A 17,136-nucleotide genomic window follows, 5' to 3' on the forward strand; every position below is an offset into this window, starting at 1 on the left:
TGTTTTAAAAAGATATCAAAGGTACCAGGATTATAATTTAGTACGCCAGAAGTGCGTTTCGTCTACATAAGACTCATCAGTGACGCTCATATCAAAATATTTATAAAGCCAAACAAGTACAAAGTTGAAGAGCATTGAGGATTCAAAATTCCAAAAAAGTTGTGCCAAATACGGCTAAGGTAATCTTAGTATTTCGAAAATTCAAAGTTTTAAGTATATCTTTTCCTACGCATTCACGATTTGTTTTGATCCGACTTGATCGTCTTAAAGATAAACAGTGTCAGTGGTTCCTACAGGTTTAAAAAAAAAAGTGAATAAGGGTGGGTGAGTCCGATGCAAAAGGTTCGACTTGCACTAGTACACCATGCGATGGAACAAAAAATATTTGCTATGCAAGCTAGGAGAATCGTAATTTTTTGTCTGCTGCTGAATAATGATGGGTTCTTAAGGCATACACACGTTTCTTTAGTTAACCTGTTTTATAGTGATGTTAATAGATGATAACGCAATGTTGACTGCTGTACCCCTTTTGGGGCATTTTTACCTGTTGTGTCTGTTTTACGCATCGTTGTCAGTATAATGGAATTTAATGCGACTGTCATACAAGTGAGAGTTTTATCTAGCTATAAAACCACGTTCAATCACCCATTTTCTACATAAGAAATGCCTGTACCAAGTCAGTAATATGACAGTTGTTATTCATTTATTCATGTGATTGAGCTTTTAATTTTGACATTTAATTAGAGACTTTCCTTTTTGAAATTTCTTCGGAGTACAGCATTTTTATGAATTACTTTTTACGCTAGCACGTTGATATAATAAATACTTAATTTACTGAATCAGTCTTGCGTACTATTCGAAAGCACTGACATTGTGAGTACTAGTATATATACAAGTGTGGTCCCATAAAATACACGGAAATCAATAACTGTTTACTGTGACAAATGTTATTTTCCTACTTTGAATGATTCCACATTTTGTCATGCCGTGAACTTCATAGCTTACTTTACAAAATTGATTGTGCTCTTTGCCGGAAGCCGTATATTTTGGGGTATTTAAAGGTCGTCCGTCGGTTTATGGTGTATAGGCGTCTCATTGGTAATTTCTAATTTTTGTACATTCAACCAAAATAAAGAAAAAATAGATACTAGTACATATTTATTTATTTAAAACAAATCCACCTGGATATCCGTAAGCCGCACGATATTTATAACCATATACCAGGAGACCAAACTTAACATTTTTGTCAATGTGGGAAATTGTGAATGAAGTATACCTTACATCCAAGCTGGCAGATATACTCTTATAAACAGTATTGAACTTCTTAACTGGTGTTACATCAACCGCATGGAATAATAAATTACCGCCATTAAGACGGAGACCATCTACATTATCATTTGAATTTATAATCACAGTGACGTAATTGGTAAAGTCAGAAGTGGTTGGTGTAGTAATGACGTAGTTGCTAGAAAAATGGTCGATGGCGGGCAGTAAGGTCATGAACGGGTTGACAGTAACATTTGATCTTTCATACATTGTGTACAAAGTAACCATGACTGGTCTCTGGGCGTTGATAAAGTATCCATCATTTGGTAATTCTAGCTGATTTACATATTGCTTGTAGGTGTTCTTATAGAACCCATTCTTTCCCGTGATATAAACAGTCGTAAACGGATCTCTTGCAACTATTCGAAGAATGATATGTTTGGCATTTGCTATTTTAGGAACCATATATGTCTCGGCAAATTGATTTGTCGGTATAAGCATTTCTGTTTGGAAATTTCTTTCACCTAAATTAATGGGAGAGTCCATGTTTCCAGAAAGTACCGCAATTGGTTTGTCACTCTCGATTGTTCCTCCAGTCGAAATATTAATATCATCTGATGTAAATAATAATCCTTCAAAAGCATTCTTTATCAGAATGTCCATAGTGTTGTTTCCTGGTTGTAACTTTGCCCTAATGGAAGTGTTGTCTTCTATCGCTACAACGCCCACCGATTTGATTTCCTTCGGGTATGTTGCAATAATGTAGTTTCTCCCAATGTCCTTAACCGGAATAGCACTGAAAGCCTCTCCGGAACAACATGAGTATTCATTTATTGCAGCGACAAATATAGGCTTATTCGAAGAGATGGTAATTCCGGTGTCATAAATATTATATTTAGCGTTGTCAGACCGTTTACTAAAACTGTGAAGTGTGTTTGGTACGTGTGTTCGAATGACATGTCCATTAGCCTGTCCAGTAAGTTGAAGTCCATTGTGCTTTGAGCTAATTTTAACATTATAGTTAGTATATGGTGACGTTATAAGAATCTCAAGGCTTATGTTGGTATTCGTACGTTGATGATTTGGCATGAAGAAAATAGCGAATAAATTCCCATAGTGACCTGTAAAATGGATTAAACTGTATAGACAATATTATAACTTTTTATGCATCTTGTTTTATACTTAGAAAAAAAGAGAGTCGGAGATCTGGGGACATAAGTATTGTTGTAAAATTTATCAACGAATGAAGTGCTGTTTTCATTTTTAAAATGGCAAACATGAATGACCATGTGTTAATGGAAGAAACCCCATGCAGTTAAGTGAAGAGCTTATGGTTATGCAAAATTATAATCTCTACTTAACTACTTTTTGAACACTTGAGGAGAGAGCCGGTCTTTTAAATCAAGGTAATGTATAAACTCCAGAAGCTTGTCAATCTATTGTATTAAAAGCAATTCTGTTTCTTTTTATATAATTTGAGAATCTCTGTTTTTAACATGTGGCCTTCGACCTATCATTTGACGTTTATAGTATAGAAGATATTTTAAATGCCAATCGTGTCGTTTGCAGAGAGTTTATAAATACTAAGGCTGTTCTACTACAGGAATAGATTACCTTAGTTGTATTTGGCAAAACCATTAGGAATTTTTGTCCACATTGCTCTTCAACTTCGTACTTTATTTGGCCTTTTTAACTTTTTTGGATTCGAGCGTCACTGATTAGTCTTTTGTAGACGAAACGCGCATCTGGCGTAAACACAAAATTTAATGATTAATTTATTTTAAGACCAACAGACTGGAAGGCCATTCACATTAAACATTATTTGCAGAACCAAGGGTCCTAATCAAGACAGCCAAAATAATCTAACATTAATTGTGCTTTGATGGAGTAGAAGAATTATAAATGCGTGTTGCAAATTACATCATTCAAGACACAAACAACAAAATAATAAACAAAGTACTATATGTCTTAACAAAATGCTGCTATCTGAAAAGTGTGTTTTTGATCTGCATGACATTTATAAGAAAACACTACTTACCACTCGCAGCAACAAATTCTAAAAGAACGATAAATACTCAAGATAACAAATATTATGTCACAAAAGCAAAATATAGGTTTCAAACCGTATGGATATCCCATATCTATCCTTGTGAATATTAAAATAAATAATAAAAGATCAATGTGCCTGTGGAATGCCCATGCTCAAACATTGCTATTTTCTAAGTTAAATATGAACATAACGTCAGAACGGTATATACTGTTCAAATTCCAACTTCGTTTGTGTGTTGTGGTTCTTATTTTTTTACAGAGATTCTGTATTCAACTAACTCAGCAATGGCTGCCGAGTTCAAATTTGGAATATTTTAAATTCTTCGTAATAATATCATCACCAAAAATTACTAAAGAAAAAAGTTCGGAAACAAATCCTCATACATAACAAGAGCAGCGTAAAATATATTAAAGATTAGATTTAATGTAAACTGTTTTCAACTATATTTCACCCTTAGTTAGGCTACCTATAAAACCAGGTGTAATCCAACATTTTCCGCATAACATAGATTGACGATTACTTTGACATTGGTCAAAGTGAATTCGCCTATAAATAACACTAATGCAGAACAGAATATAAATGGAAATTACCTGATTGTGTCGTGGTGCTGTAATTTCTCCAACCCTTTGTTGTATAAGAAGTAGTATTGTACATTGGTAAAGTGGTCCAGTGATGATGAGGTTCAGTGGTTTCATAGTGCCATGGTCGTGTACTGTTATAATGATTACTTGTGGTGAATGAGATACTGTTTTTGTGACCTATATTGAAGTGTATTCAACATTTATAAGTTTAAGACGACAAAGGACCCATTACTGATTCGATTAATATGTTCACATGCTAATATTACGATGTGATTGCATCTTGAAATTAATGGCCCTTACTAACGTGCCCGTAGTAAACTAACAAGAAAGGGAAGCTTTTTTGTTGACATATTCGAAAAGAACAAAAATGTAAAACGGTTATTAATCTGTGCTCTAAAATCAAACTGTGCAATCATCACCATAATACTGCATCTGTATTTTTTGAAATTGTTGGATTTAAAGCTTTTCGTCTTGATTTACCCTTCAGTATTGATGAGTCGAGTGTCACTAAGGGTGTCCTATGAAGACGAAAAGCGCTTCTTTCGTAACAAATTATAAACCTGGTATCTTTGACCAGTTTACCTGCGATTTTATATTCATGCATATTTATAGCTATATCAGAGACACATACCCATCTGCAGTTTCCGGTGGCCATGTCGATAGTTAATGAAATAAAAAGCGCTTTACAGATCGATTTATGAGTTTCGAACAGCGGTATACTACTGTTGCCTTTATTTACAACGTGTGCATCCATTGTTTATAGTTTCCTATAAATATTTTTTTTCTGATTTTATATTCTTTTCAGTATAGAAATGACAGAAATCTTATAAATAAAATTTTAGCAAATGTGTAATTTCGATAGGTATGGATTTGGCACCAATGAGTTTTTTAAAACTACATTATTTGACTACCCATGCATGGTCCGCGCTGTCCTACTTTTTTTGTGCATTTGAATAAAAAATACCTATAGAAATTGATATAATTTAGATTTGCCCGCTTAAAGAAATATGTGAATAACACGGCAGTATTTCAATGTTCTGCTTATAATCTTTATGGAACCAAAATAAAAAATTCATGTAAAAATAACCAAATCAAAAAGATTTTTTATTAAATAAGATTAACATTAATGTATATGTACTTATCAGTAATACAAGTACTGTAAATCGGATAATCACAGAATAATTATAGATTATCGTTGATCATCTCGTCGAGATTCATTTTCTCGCTTAAGCCGGTACGACGAAAGTGAGAAAAGCAACCGAGTTGAGATGACCAATGATAACCTGTTTATCACTATTTTACCTACATGTATGACGCCACGTGCCCCTTTAGTTTGTAGCGATTTTTTCATATCACTAGACTCCGCTAGAAAATTTTGTAAAATAGTGATAATAGTATATATGTCATAATGAGCTTACAATTCTTATTACACAAGTCGCTCGTGCAACACGCTGAACATAACGTGTTTCTTTTACCATTACGTCTATTTCCGCTGCGTTTACCAAATATGCTGCCACCATTTATAGAACACAGCTACAATTGTAATAATCTGTAGGCACAAAAATATATATCTCGCATATATGCAATTTTATAGCATAAAGCAAATGTTGCAATCAAAATGGCAATATTTCAACATTTAGACTATGCAAACCATTTAAAGTGAATTAACGCTAATTGAAGATTCAGAGCTTAATATCCTACTATGCCAAATTGAAAACAATATTAAAAGAAACGCTACTGCAACTGCAACTGCATACCAAATACCATCACCTTATCATAAGCGGGTCACATTAAACTGACATCATCAAACAAATTAATAAATTATCCAAATCAAAGTTTTATAAGTTTCTTATCAGTTCTATATAATTTTTACTTTTTTGACTTAACAATCAACAAATATTATATATAAAAAAAAGAAGCTGTGGTATGATTGCTTATGAGACAACCCTCCACATGAGACCAAAATTACAAAGAAGTTAACAACTATAAGTCACCGTACGGCCTTCAACAATGAGCAAAGCCCATAACGCATAGTCAGCTATAAAAGGCCCTAATAAGACAATGTAAAACAATGCAAACGAGAAAACTAACGGCCTATTTCATGTATAAAAAATGAACGAAAAACAAATATGTAACACATAAACAAACAACAACTACTTAATTACAGGCTCATGACTTGGAAAAGGCACATGGTGGGGTTAAACATGTTGGCGGGACCCCAACCCTACCCTTAACCTGGAATAGTGGAATAATAGTGCCACATAAGAAAACCATTTATATCTGATAGTAAACAGATACCGTATATGTTCAGCAACGATTGAATACAAAGCTATGGACATCTGATAATTAGTCCCATCAGGTTAGCGTGTTAGAATGGCCTTTTACTATTGAGACTGCCAATTATATAATGGAAAGTTGATACCGTACATCTGTTGCAAAGAATTTGCAAGCATTTTTCGGACATTTTATTATTTTTCATAGCAGGTTATAGTGACGAAATTCCTGTTATTCAACGACAATGAACATAGTTTTAGTAGCAGCCAAATATATCAAATTGATTTTTCCTCATAATGTCGTTTTGTTTCTAAGAACTATTAATCGGTAGAATAATGAGAGTATGTATTGATAAACTGCTATAAGTATTAATATCCTTACGTGCTTTGAAATACATTTGGTTGCGTAAAAGATATCACCAAACTCTTCTTGCTGTTCAATATGACATGACTGGAAATGAAAATAAAAGAAATATATTTACTATAATTTTGGAGAAACGAATTTTTAGTTGTATAGTTCCATTTCAAACCATTATCTGAAAACATAGATAGCTACATGCAGATACAAAACAAAATGACTATCACCTTCATGCAATTAGCAGTGCATTGTAGAAAAAGCACTCTTACCAGTGTGTGTATTATCAAAATCAATGTGATTGTATTGGTCGTTTGGGTTAAAAACTCATATGTATAATAAAGGTGCTAAAGATTTTGTGAAAGTTTTATTTAAATCTGGTCAATGATTTAGTGAGGATCTCAAAAACATGATGCCTTGCTCTTGTGGTAACTATAGCAAGGGCTACCATAAATCATATTCAATAAATCCTAAATTTAAAAGGGTTCCTATACTGTCAGGTTTTAAATATATCATGCACACGGACAAACTAACAAAACGGTAGTACGGACAGGAGAATGAAAGGCCGACCGCTTAAAAACATATTGATCACTTAAGTCTACATTGTATATAACCCTAACTGAATGTAACTGACAAATTGACTGTGTAATTCGCCTTTTCAGAATCTATATGACTATCTTGAGGACAATTGGTAACTTTATTGTTATTACTCTTAAATGGAAATTTACGTCTTATCATTGGTGGAACTTCCATGTAGGCCAATCACAATATTTTACGGTACACTTTTGAAAATATAATAACCATAATGTATAATCTTCTGAAATTTCGAATTATAGATCCTGCATAACCACGGTCGACACTCAGATGTGTTGATATACTTTGTTTGACCTATTTCTTTTAACTTTTATATTGTGTTTTAAATTATATTGCCATTATCCTTTCCCTTTTGAGTGCCTTAATTTGTACATTGAAGTTTATTGAAAATGCTGGCACCATTTTCATTAGTCATGTTGTTAGCCAAAGCTACCTACATCATCTCTCCCACAAACAGTAATCGAGTCGCACTTCTCAGGATTCCGTGCCTGTTGACAGTTATAACAAATAGGACCTCTATACGTTGGGAAACCTGAATAAAAACAGATGTACATAATTTTATTAGAATACTACAGTTGAATAGTTGACAATGCTATATTATGAGTAACAGGAAGACTGGTTGAACTTTCAATTAGTTGATATTCATATTGTTCCCGTATTTAAATGTACTGTAACGGACTTTGATAACGATCCTGTTCCCCCAAGTTGACCTTAGGATGTTAGGTGCATAAGTATTTTTTTCTTTTTTGGTCCCGTTTGTCATATAACTTTCAAGTTACCAAATGTTTCTCTTTCAATTTGTTGAGAGCTTCTTATAGACGTAAATAATGTTCTTATCAATATGTTTTATAATAGATGAATTCTTTATATAATGTTTTTAATGTTATAGTCTCATATAATTCTGTACAGAATGGCCCTCTTTTTATATCTATATATTATTTGATTTCATGTAATGTTGTATTATATATTATTGAGAGATGAGACTTAAATAAAATATTGAATTGAATCTTTATATCTTTGGTAAGCTTTCTTGTTAGCTGAACCGTGAAATCATTATAAGGTAAGGTATACTACCATCCTTTCGGAGTAGTCTAGTCCTACAGAACGATAGATTGGTCCAGTCAAATTAGAATATAGATCTCTAATTTCGTTATACTACACTGCATATGTAATATAGCAAAATCAGAGATCTATATTTTAAATTAATTGAGATTGTTCTAGTCAATTCTAATAAATGAAGGCCTGGGTATCATGCCTAACTTATCATTAACTTCACAGTTTAGCTATCAAACAAGCTAACCAAGCATATAACCTTTACCTAAACAATCAAAACATTTGCTGTAAATTAAAAAAAAAGTATACCTTGTTCTCCACAGCCTTTTGCATTACACAAATCACCAGAACAACACCTAGAACATGTCTTTGTCCCTGCCTGAGCTGTCGATCGTAGTCCAGGTGTTGTATTGGTGCAAAGCTTCAAATATATGGAATTTAGGGTTCACGAAAATGTAACAATATACATAATAACTCCGTTTGAAATTGTTTTTACTATTGTTATGACGTATGAAAATTAAGCACCACTTCATAAATGGTGGGCTATCGAGCGAACTTCTTCAACAACGCTATTTAAGTAAAAAAATATAGACCATGTATGTAGAAGTCCAAGAAATATCGAAGCTACATATGATGATTAAAGGGGGCATAAACTAAAAAAATCGTGTAAGGTCATCCTTGCTTGCGGGAGATTTAACCTTAATTTCTTCATAACGTAATTACAAATCAACACGTCGAATGAACGGCAATACTAGACATCTTTACATACAATCTTGCTTTGTTTTTACATTTTATCTGTCACAGTATATTTTCACACTTAGTGCCTGTGTATATATCATAAAACGGAACGATCCTGCTCGGAAATAAAAGTTAGAAATAGATAAATAAGTATAATCTATCTGTATTCAACCAAAACCTGCTCGCAAACGTAACCAAAAACCTTCGCGCAAACTCAATGAATTCTTGTGCGCAAGTTTTATAGTAATGCGCGCAAAAATAATGCACCGATATTTGCCATTCTACATTTAGCACATTAAAATCAATTTCCAATATCTTATGAATTAAACACGAAAAAAAATAAATAAAAAAATTAATTTACAACAAATGCTTGTCACTGTTAAGACAAATACAAGCAGGTCATGTTTGGGTGCCTTATTTCTATATCCTTAAATGTTTTAGACCATTTCTTCAATTCTGTATTTAATTTTCCCTTTAATCAAAATCTCTCTATTCTTTATATTTCAGCACCATACTATTCCTTATGCTTTAGTTTGATGTTTTACCCATTTTTCTCTTTTCTATATATTATTTTTAATAATTTATTTATCGTTTTTGTTCATTATTCTCTATTCTGTTAACCCCATCTAGACCCTTATAAAATCTATACAAATCAATTAATCATATATTGCGAAATAGAGTTCTTAATTTCTTGATTACTAAATACTTTGTTTCATCGCTTTCACATTGTTGAAATAGCACGATTATTGTAGACGGATTTGAAATGAATTTTATTAAATAATAGAAAACCGACCTCTTTTGACCTACATCCAACATCGTACAAAAGCTCCCCGTCTAGTCCTGTGTATTGATCCAAATAGCAAGTCTGAAAAGAAAACAGAATAAAAAAAAGCTGATTTAAAAGAGAAGGTGTTTTCATATGGTGACCTTAAACATGAAAGTGTTTGTGAAAACTATGGTATTTCTGTATTAAAGAATATTTGTAAATTATATTTTCATAAAATTATCGATGGCCTATTTCGTTGGTTATTTTATTGGTCATTTAAAATAAATGTTATGTTACAAATGTATATTAATAAAATTGAGAATGGAAATAGGGAATGTGTCAAAGCGACAACAACCCCACCATAGAACAGCGTCAGCCGAAGGCCACCAACGGGTCTCCAATGTAGAGAGAAACTCTTGCACCTGGAGGCGTCCTTCAGCTGGCCCCTAAACAAATATGTATACTAGTTCAAAGATAATGGACGTCATACTAAACTCCGAATTATACACAAGAAACATAAATTAAAAAGCATACAATACTGACGGGGTTGAAATGTATGTTTTGTATAGGAATTTATTTAGAGGTATTGACATTAAAAAAACCGCTGAAAGCAAACCATACAGTCCAGCGAGGTCTTACAGTATAAGAACATTACCATAGCGTGTAAAACATGAAGTAGCATGTCATAACCTTTTTCTTAAAGATACTTGCATTCCTTCTATCGGCCTCATTTGATTCATAGCTAAAAAGCACTAGCCTTAAGGAGGCTTGTGAGTATAAGATTTTCAGAAAAAAATTGAACATTAATTTGTCATTACAAATTTTATTTATTACCTTAAGTAATTGTTACTTTATCATATGGTACACAAAATTCATTCCAAGAAAATGAATTCGTGTTGGCCCCAGGTGACTTTTAAAATGCAGATATCATTGAAAAGCTCCAAATTATCTCCTTTTAGTGCAAAAATGCCATTTTTTTGGCATTAAAATTGAAATATCTTTTTTAACTCATCGGTGACCTATACTTTTTATTGTTGTTTTCGAATAAGCTGTACAAAAACTAGATAATTGTAAAATGTAAGCGATTTCTGTAATTAAGTTCTTTTTTTTATTTCGATATTACCGCTATTTCTCCTATTAGTTCAACAGAAAAAAAGGACATGAACAAAAATGTATGCTTCTTTCGAAGGCAGATTTTGAGCGTAAATGAACGGTGACCTCATTTTTTATTTCATTTTTCAATTAAGTATAAGATAAAGTTCATCTAAAGAAAAATATAGAGAAATCTTATATTAAATTAAAAAAAAAATGATTTAGACCCGCGAGCCTCCTTAAACATATATTTATAACGAAAATGTATTATCAGCTACACAATGTGCAGGAAATAATTGTGCAATCGGAGGTGGAAATAAGCCGTACTAGCCAGATGAAAATAAATGCTCAGTACGTCATAAATTCCCATGACCTCCTACCCATATTACACTTCTGAAAATCATCTCTAGTGAACTGGTGAACGCCACTTGAAGCGAGTAGTTTTCGACTCTGATATTAGTTCGATATGAACTATCGAAAATTGCAAGATTTTCTGTGATGGGTCGTTTGGTGCCTTTCAAGTTTTTGCGCAACCTCAACTAATAATGGGAGCCATGATATATCAAAGTTTAGTGAATAAGGCAATAAAATGTAACACCAAAAAATCCAAGCAAAATAAAATACCTCATGAGAGTCGCATGTTGTTTTTCCATGACAATGTCGTGGTGAGATAACTCGATCACAACGTAAACACTGTAAGGCGTAAGCATCTGTCAAAAACATTCAATAAAAACATTATTGAAGATCTGGGTGTAGGGTGGAGAGGTGTCTTCAACTCCTTTGTCTATATTGTTATATCATTTTTCTGTCTTCTAGAATTATAATGCCCATTCTCTATTCGTTATATCTTAAGTCCTTTTATTCTCGGTTCATTATATATTTTTCCTTATTTATCCCTATTTCATATATTTCCCCCTTTATTCTATTTTTGTTGCCAATTATTCTCTATTTTGTAAATCAAGAACCTCGATCATTATTTACAATGTGATTAAAAATACACGTGTACCGTCGTAAAATTAATTTATCATTTCTGAATAATGTTTGTAGTTCTTCTTGTCGATATTCGACAATTGTAAAAATCTAATAAAGTTAGAAATATTTCGAAACTAAAATTGTTCATCTGAAATAAATTGAATTCAAGGCGAACCTCCAATCTCATTTCTTTGGGAAATTGATTTCAGAACTTATTGGGCGTTTTGATCAAATGACTTTTAAATTGGAGTGACCAGTTCCAAAAATATAAGGAATGATGTGATAAATTAGCTTAAACTGTAAATATATAAATAAGTAACATAATGATTTTTTTTCAGTTTGAAAGAAAAATATTACCATGCAAAATGTTATTAACCAAGTATTTCACAGAAAAAAAAATCAAAGATTTTCACAATAAAAGTCCAACTTGCACACACAAGTTACTCCTCAAAGCGGATATTTTTCGAAATGAATTTTAAAGACGATCATTTCAATATGAATTGGTTATCATAATATGTTTTCTGAAGGACTATACTCACTGAATGTTGCCTCCTGTAGAAGAAAACCAAGGAGAAGATGAATTCCTGTAAAAAAGACGTTTTTTTTTTTTGTCTCAGTGTTTAATATAGATTGTGTGATAAACAAAACTCATCATTGCTAACATGCAGTCTTTAGTTTTGTCCACCGGACGGACGTTTTGTCTACGAAACACTCATTAGATACATGCACTCTTAATACAAAAATTTTAATAGAAAAATAAAGTACGAAGTCGAAGACCATTAAAATGTCAATTGATTAAAAATTATCAGATAGTAGTATAATATATATATATATTGTTTTATTAAAGTGCAGCCTGATATAACATAATAATACAAATAATACATATTTTATGTCAGCCAGCCTTTATAGGCTTACGATGCACTGTACTTCTAAAATTCCAATAGTTATCTGTTATAATTATCAAATATCAATTTAAATGTACGATAAATAAGTTACTGTAGTTATTTTTTTTTCTCATCAATGTTTGTGTTCTAATATCAAAAATGTTAGTGATGATTTGACACTAATTTAACACCGGCACAAAGTAAAATTTTTAATTTATTTAAGACAAGACAAGACAAGACATGTCTTGTCTTGTCTTGTCTTGTCATAAACCTTTTTTCTCTCTCTAGCTACAGATTAATTCAGATCACAGTTCAAATTATCCCCTTATTGGCTTCTGAAATTTGTTTGTTTGTCGTCATCATTTTAGCCGCATCAACATTGACGTATATGCATGGGGTATAGCAGTGCACTCGCAGGAACGGACTCGATAACCCATCTTGTTGAAGAACGACTTTGGAACCTTTGTTCTATGTCTTAAGAATTTTGCATAAGGGTAAATGCCACTACGCTAGGTATCATAATCATGGGTCCGGTTTTTGTGACAGGTCTTTCTGCAGCCTGGTAGATTGTAATGAAAAAAGAAGTATGTAATTTCAAGTCGGATTTACTGTATCGGTTATTTGAATAGAATATTTATAGAGAAATGAATTCAAACATATTTATTTATAGCGGATTTGGAAAAAAATTATTGCAACTTATATTAATCCCTTTCCACTGTGTGGGTGCGAGTGCTGTCTTGTAGTGGCATAATATTATCCTGCAGTCTTATCGAAAGGGGTGTCTTTTACATGCAAGAGATAGGCCAGCCGCTCTCTCTTAACCATGTTAACATGCACGGGTCAGCCATTTATCGTCCAATTCCGACGGACTATATCATCGTATCTCATGTCCATACTCGCAAATGGTGTCAAGAGAGCGCCGAAAATTCAGTCCATGACATTTAATTTCTCCTTATGTTAATATGTTAAAAACAGTGCTCAAAATTGCAATGCAAACAAATATTACACTTGAATATTCGTTTTAAAAATACTTCAAACATACACAAACCTTTCATGTCTGATAATGCCGTATAGTATTTCGAAATAAAGTCCTTATCTTATCTCGAATACATTATATTACATTGTATGACATTTTAAAATCCCAAGAGAGGAACGACTTTGCCATAAATGTAAAATACTAGAGAATGAGAAACATTTTTTACTCTATTGTGAGTATAATAAAACTCTAAGAAATGATTTTTTTCATCACATATGTACTGAAAATAATAACTTTAATAATTTAAATGAAGAAGAAAAAATTCAATATTTACTAAATCCATCATCGCCTTTACAAACAAATAAGTTAGGATCCTTCTGGAAAAAGTCATTAGAACTGAGGGCAGGGGACTCTTAACAACTTGTTTGTTGTTAAAAAAAAAATTGATGCTGTTGTTATTGTGTATGTTTAATATGTATGTTTATTGTGTTTATTGTGTTAATATATGTTGGTCACAAACTGTAAAGTTTATATGACAATAAAATATTTGATTTGATTTGATTATGACACCGCCAAAGAAATAACGAAAATGTTATACACTGTCATACATTTATTTCGTTATGATTCAGGTATCAAAAAAGGGAGGCAGTTTAATTTATCAATTGAATGCCGATTAGAGTTATTTGACAAACTGGTGAAACCAATTCTTTTATACGGATGTGAAGTATGGGGATTTGGAAAAAATGACATTATTGAACAAGTTCATCTCAAGTTTTTAAAGCATTTACTTCACCTCAAGAGATCTACCCCAAGCATGATTGTGTACGGTGAAACTGGACGATACCCATTGGAAATAAGCATTAAATGTCGAGTGATATCATATTGGTGCAGGCTGCTTATAGATGAAAATAAGTCATCATCAATCTTATATATTATATTCCCGATATCACACAAACAATGATGATATTTTATTGATAAAGAACATTAAAAATATATTGGATTTTCAAACTTATTTTATATGCAAAATACCGACCTCACCAAATGGTTACCAAAAAAATATCAAACTTAGATTGGAATTCAGCTATTCAGAACACATCAAAATGCACTACTTATAGGCTCTTTAAGGAAAATGTTGAATTTGAGAATTATTTCAACATCATAAATGACCGAGATACATATACACTTTGTAAATTCCGAACATCGAATCATTCACTGCCAATAGAAAAGGGGAGATGGCATAACATTGACAGAAGTGATAGAAAATGTTCAATATGTACGAAAAGAGATATCGGAGACGAATACCACTATATTTTTGTTTGCCCGGCTTTACAAGATGAAAGAAGAAGATTTATTCCAAATGAACTAATTCCAAGACATAACATTATTACATTCAACAAACTGTTTAATTAAAAAAAAAAAAAAGACACTAAGAAACCTCTGCAATTTTATAAGATGTATTAATAGTCAGCTCACTCCTTCTTAACAACCATACTTTATTTACCATACTTATACTTATAGAAATTTAGAAATGTATTTCTTTATACAATTTTAACTTTTACATTTGACTATATAAGTCTATATATATATATATTCTTTTATATGTTATCTCATCCGAAATTTTGAATTTTATGCATTTTTAATGCATTTTTTTATTTTTATGTATATTATTTTTTAACTTCTCTGTTACCTTTGCACTTGCATAGTTTTATGAGAATAAACTATCAACACGGGTCAGCCATTTATCGTCCAATTCCGACGAACTATCATCGTATCTCATGTCCATACTCGCAAATGGTGTCAAGAGAGCGCCGAAAATTCAGTCCAAGACATTTTCTCCTTATGTTAATATGTTAAAAACAGTGCTCAAAATTGCAATGCAAACCAAATATTACACTTGAATATACGTTTTAGAAATACTTCAAACATACACAAACCTTTCATATCCAATAATGCCGTATTGTATTTCGAAATAAAGTCCTTATCTTATCTCGAATACAATATATTACATGGTATGACACCGCCAAAGAAATAACGAAAATATTATACACTGTACATGTCATACATTTATTTCGTTATGATTCAGGTACGGAAGACAATAGGTTAAGACAAAAAGAATACCGTCACTTTTGCAGCAGAATAATTTCAAAACTTCTAAAACAGATTATATAATGCTTGAAAGTCTAGTTTTTAGACCGATGTTTTTTTTTCTGTTCTATATATTTTTCTTCGGAGACCATTATTTATTTTAGGGTTTTCCAATTACATTTTTTTTTATATATCTAGAAAAATAAAGGACTTATTTTTTTGGTTATAAAGTATACAATTTTCTGGACATGTATGATTATTTTCCTTAATTCGTCATGGTTCTGTGTCTACGTTAATATGTTATACTTTCTTGTATTATATAGAACATATTAACACAAATCTAAGAGGGTAATAAGATCTAATAGAACAGCCTGGAATACAGAGAAAACAATGTTATTTTTTTCAAGGGATAACAATTTGTGGAACTTTTGTGCTTTTTTCACGCTTTTGATTGGTGTGAAGAAAATATTTCTCCCCACTAATGAAAAATTTGCTCTCGGCAAATCATTTGTCGAAATTCTATTATTTTCTTATTTTTTCTGAATTTTCCTATTGTGACGTTATGAAAGGCGACCATGCCTATGTCGAACTTTATATGTATATCTTCAAATATTGAAGTATGATACACTTGTGGCTTTCATTTTTTTTAAATTTTTGAGCCTGAGTTCATAGCCGCCGGTGAACTTGACTGTCCTTCTTATGATTAGGGACTTATCATTATTTACCTGGGAGGGGGGGGGGGGGCTGGTCATTTTGAAATCAAAAGTATAAAATGTGACCCCCCCTCTATTAAACATGCCAAAATTTTTACATGCAAAACACTTATCATGTTATTTCACAGAAATATTGCAAACATGAAATATTTTCAGTGAATGAGTCCAAAACCATATTTGAAGGAAAATTGCCTTGACATAGGACTCTTTCATGAATATTAATGGGTAGAGCAAGCCAGTGCTTTGGGGAGCTATTTTTTTCTAATTTCCTTTATTGGGCTATTAAAGAAACTTGTTGAGACAGTAAATGCACATTATTTACTAAGAAGGATCTTTTAAAAAAGAGGGACGAAAGATACCAAAGGGACAATCAAACTCATAAATCGAAAATAAACTGACAACGCCATGGCTAAAAATAAAAACGAAGACAAACAGACACACAATAGTGCACATGACACAACATAGAAAACTAAAGAATAAGCAACACGAATCCCACCAAAAACTAGGGGTGATCTCAGGTGCTATTACATTGTCCCTCTCTTATATGCTGCCTAAACTTAAGTTTTACGTGAATTTTGATACCTGTATGGATAGTTTATGCTTTCAGCTTTCAGAACAATTCAATTACTAATTTGTTGTCATATTTCATATAAATGTGTGATATAGTAACCCCAAAATTTTGACTCATTAGCCTTAAAAGTACAAACTTTGCAATGAGAGGTATAAATGGACCCAAAG

The 17,136-nt window shown here is 32.1% G+C and overlaps 1 protein-coding gene across 2 annotated transcripts; it reads right to left on the reverse strand.

The window, feature by feature from the left end:
- Positions 1–1,145: 1,145 nt before the first annotated feature.
- Positions 1,146–15,568, reverse strand: LOC143056866 (uncharacterized). Of its 2 annotated transcripts, none has more exons than XM_076230034.1 (11): positions 15,535–15,568; positions 12,280–12,324; positions 11,393–11,478; positions 9,704–9,775; positions 8,482–8,593; positions 7,557–7,651; positions 6,553–6,621; positions 5,316–5,430; positions 3,907–4,074; positions 3,305–3,322; positions 1,146–2,387 (listed from the first exon to the last, which is right to left on the reverse strand). In XM_076230034.1, exons 1-11 carry the CDS (start codon positions 15,539–15,541, stop codon positions 1,159–1,161), a joined length of 2,016 nt encoding a protein of 671 aa, XP_076086149.1. In that variant the 5' UTR covers positions 15,542–15,568; the 3' UTR covers positions 1,146–1,158. The 2 variants fall into 2 exon arrangements, with proteins under 2 accessions (XP_076086149.1, XP_076086150.1); XM_076230035.1 differs by lacking the exon at positions 15,535–15,568 and adding an exon at positions 13,673–13,694.
- Positions 15,569–17,136: the final 1,568 nt, after the last annotated feature.

Source organism: Mytilus galloprovincialis, chromosome 13 (assembly GCF_965363235.1).
Source record: "Mytilus galloprovincialis chromosome 13, xbMytGall1.hap1.1, whole genome shotgun sequence".
Classification (NCBI taxonomy): domain Eukaryota; kingdom Metazoa; phylum Mollusca; class Bivalvia; order Mytilida; family Mytilidae; genus Mytilus; species Mytilus galloprovincialis.

What these genes read in the sequence shown, in the direction of transcription:
- LOC143056866 (XM_076230034.1), bottom strand. An exon ending in TCTACAGGAGGCAACATTCA is followed by an intron (nt 11,479 to 12,279) that starts GTGAGTATAGTC and finishes TGTTTTTGACAG; the next exon opens with ATGCTTACGCCTTACAGTGT. An exon ending in TTGGATGTAGGTCAAAAGAG is followed by an intron (nt 8,594 to 9,703) that starts GTCGGTTTTCTA and finishes ATATATTTGAAG; the next exon opens with CTTTGCACCAATACAACACC.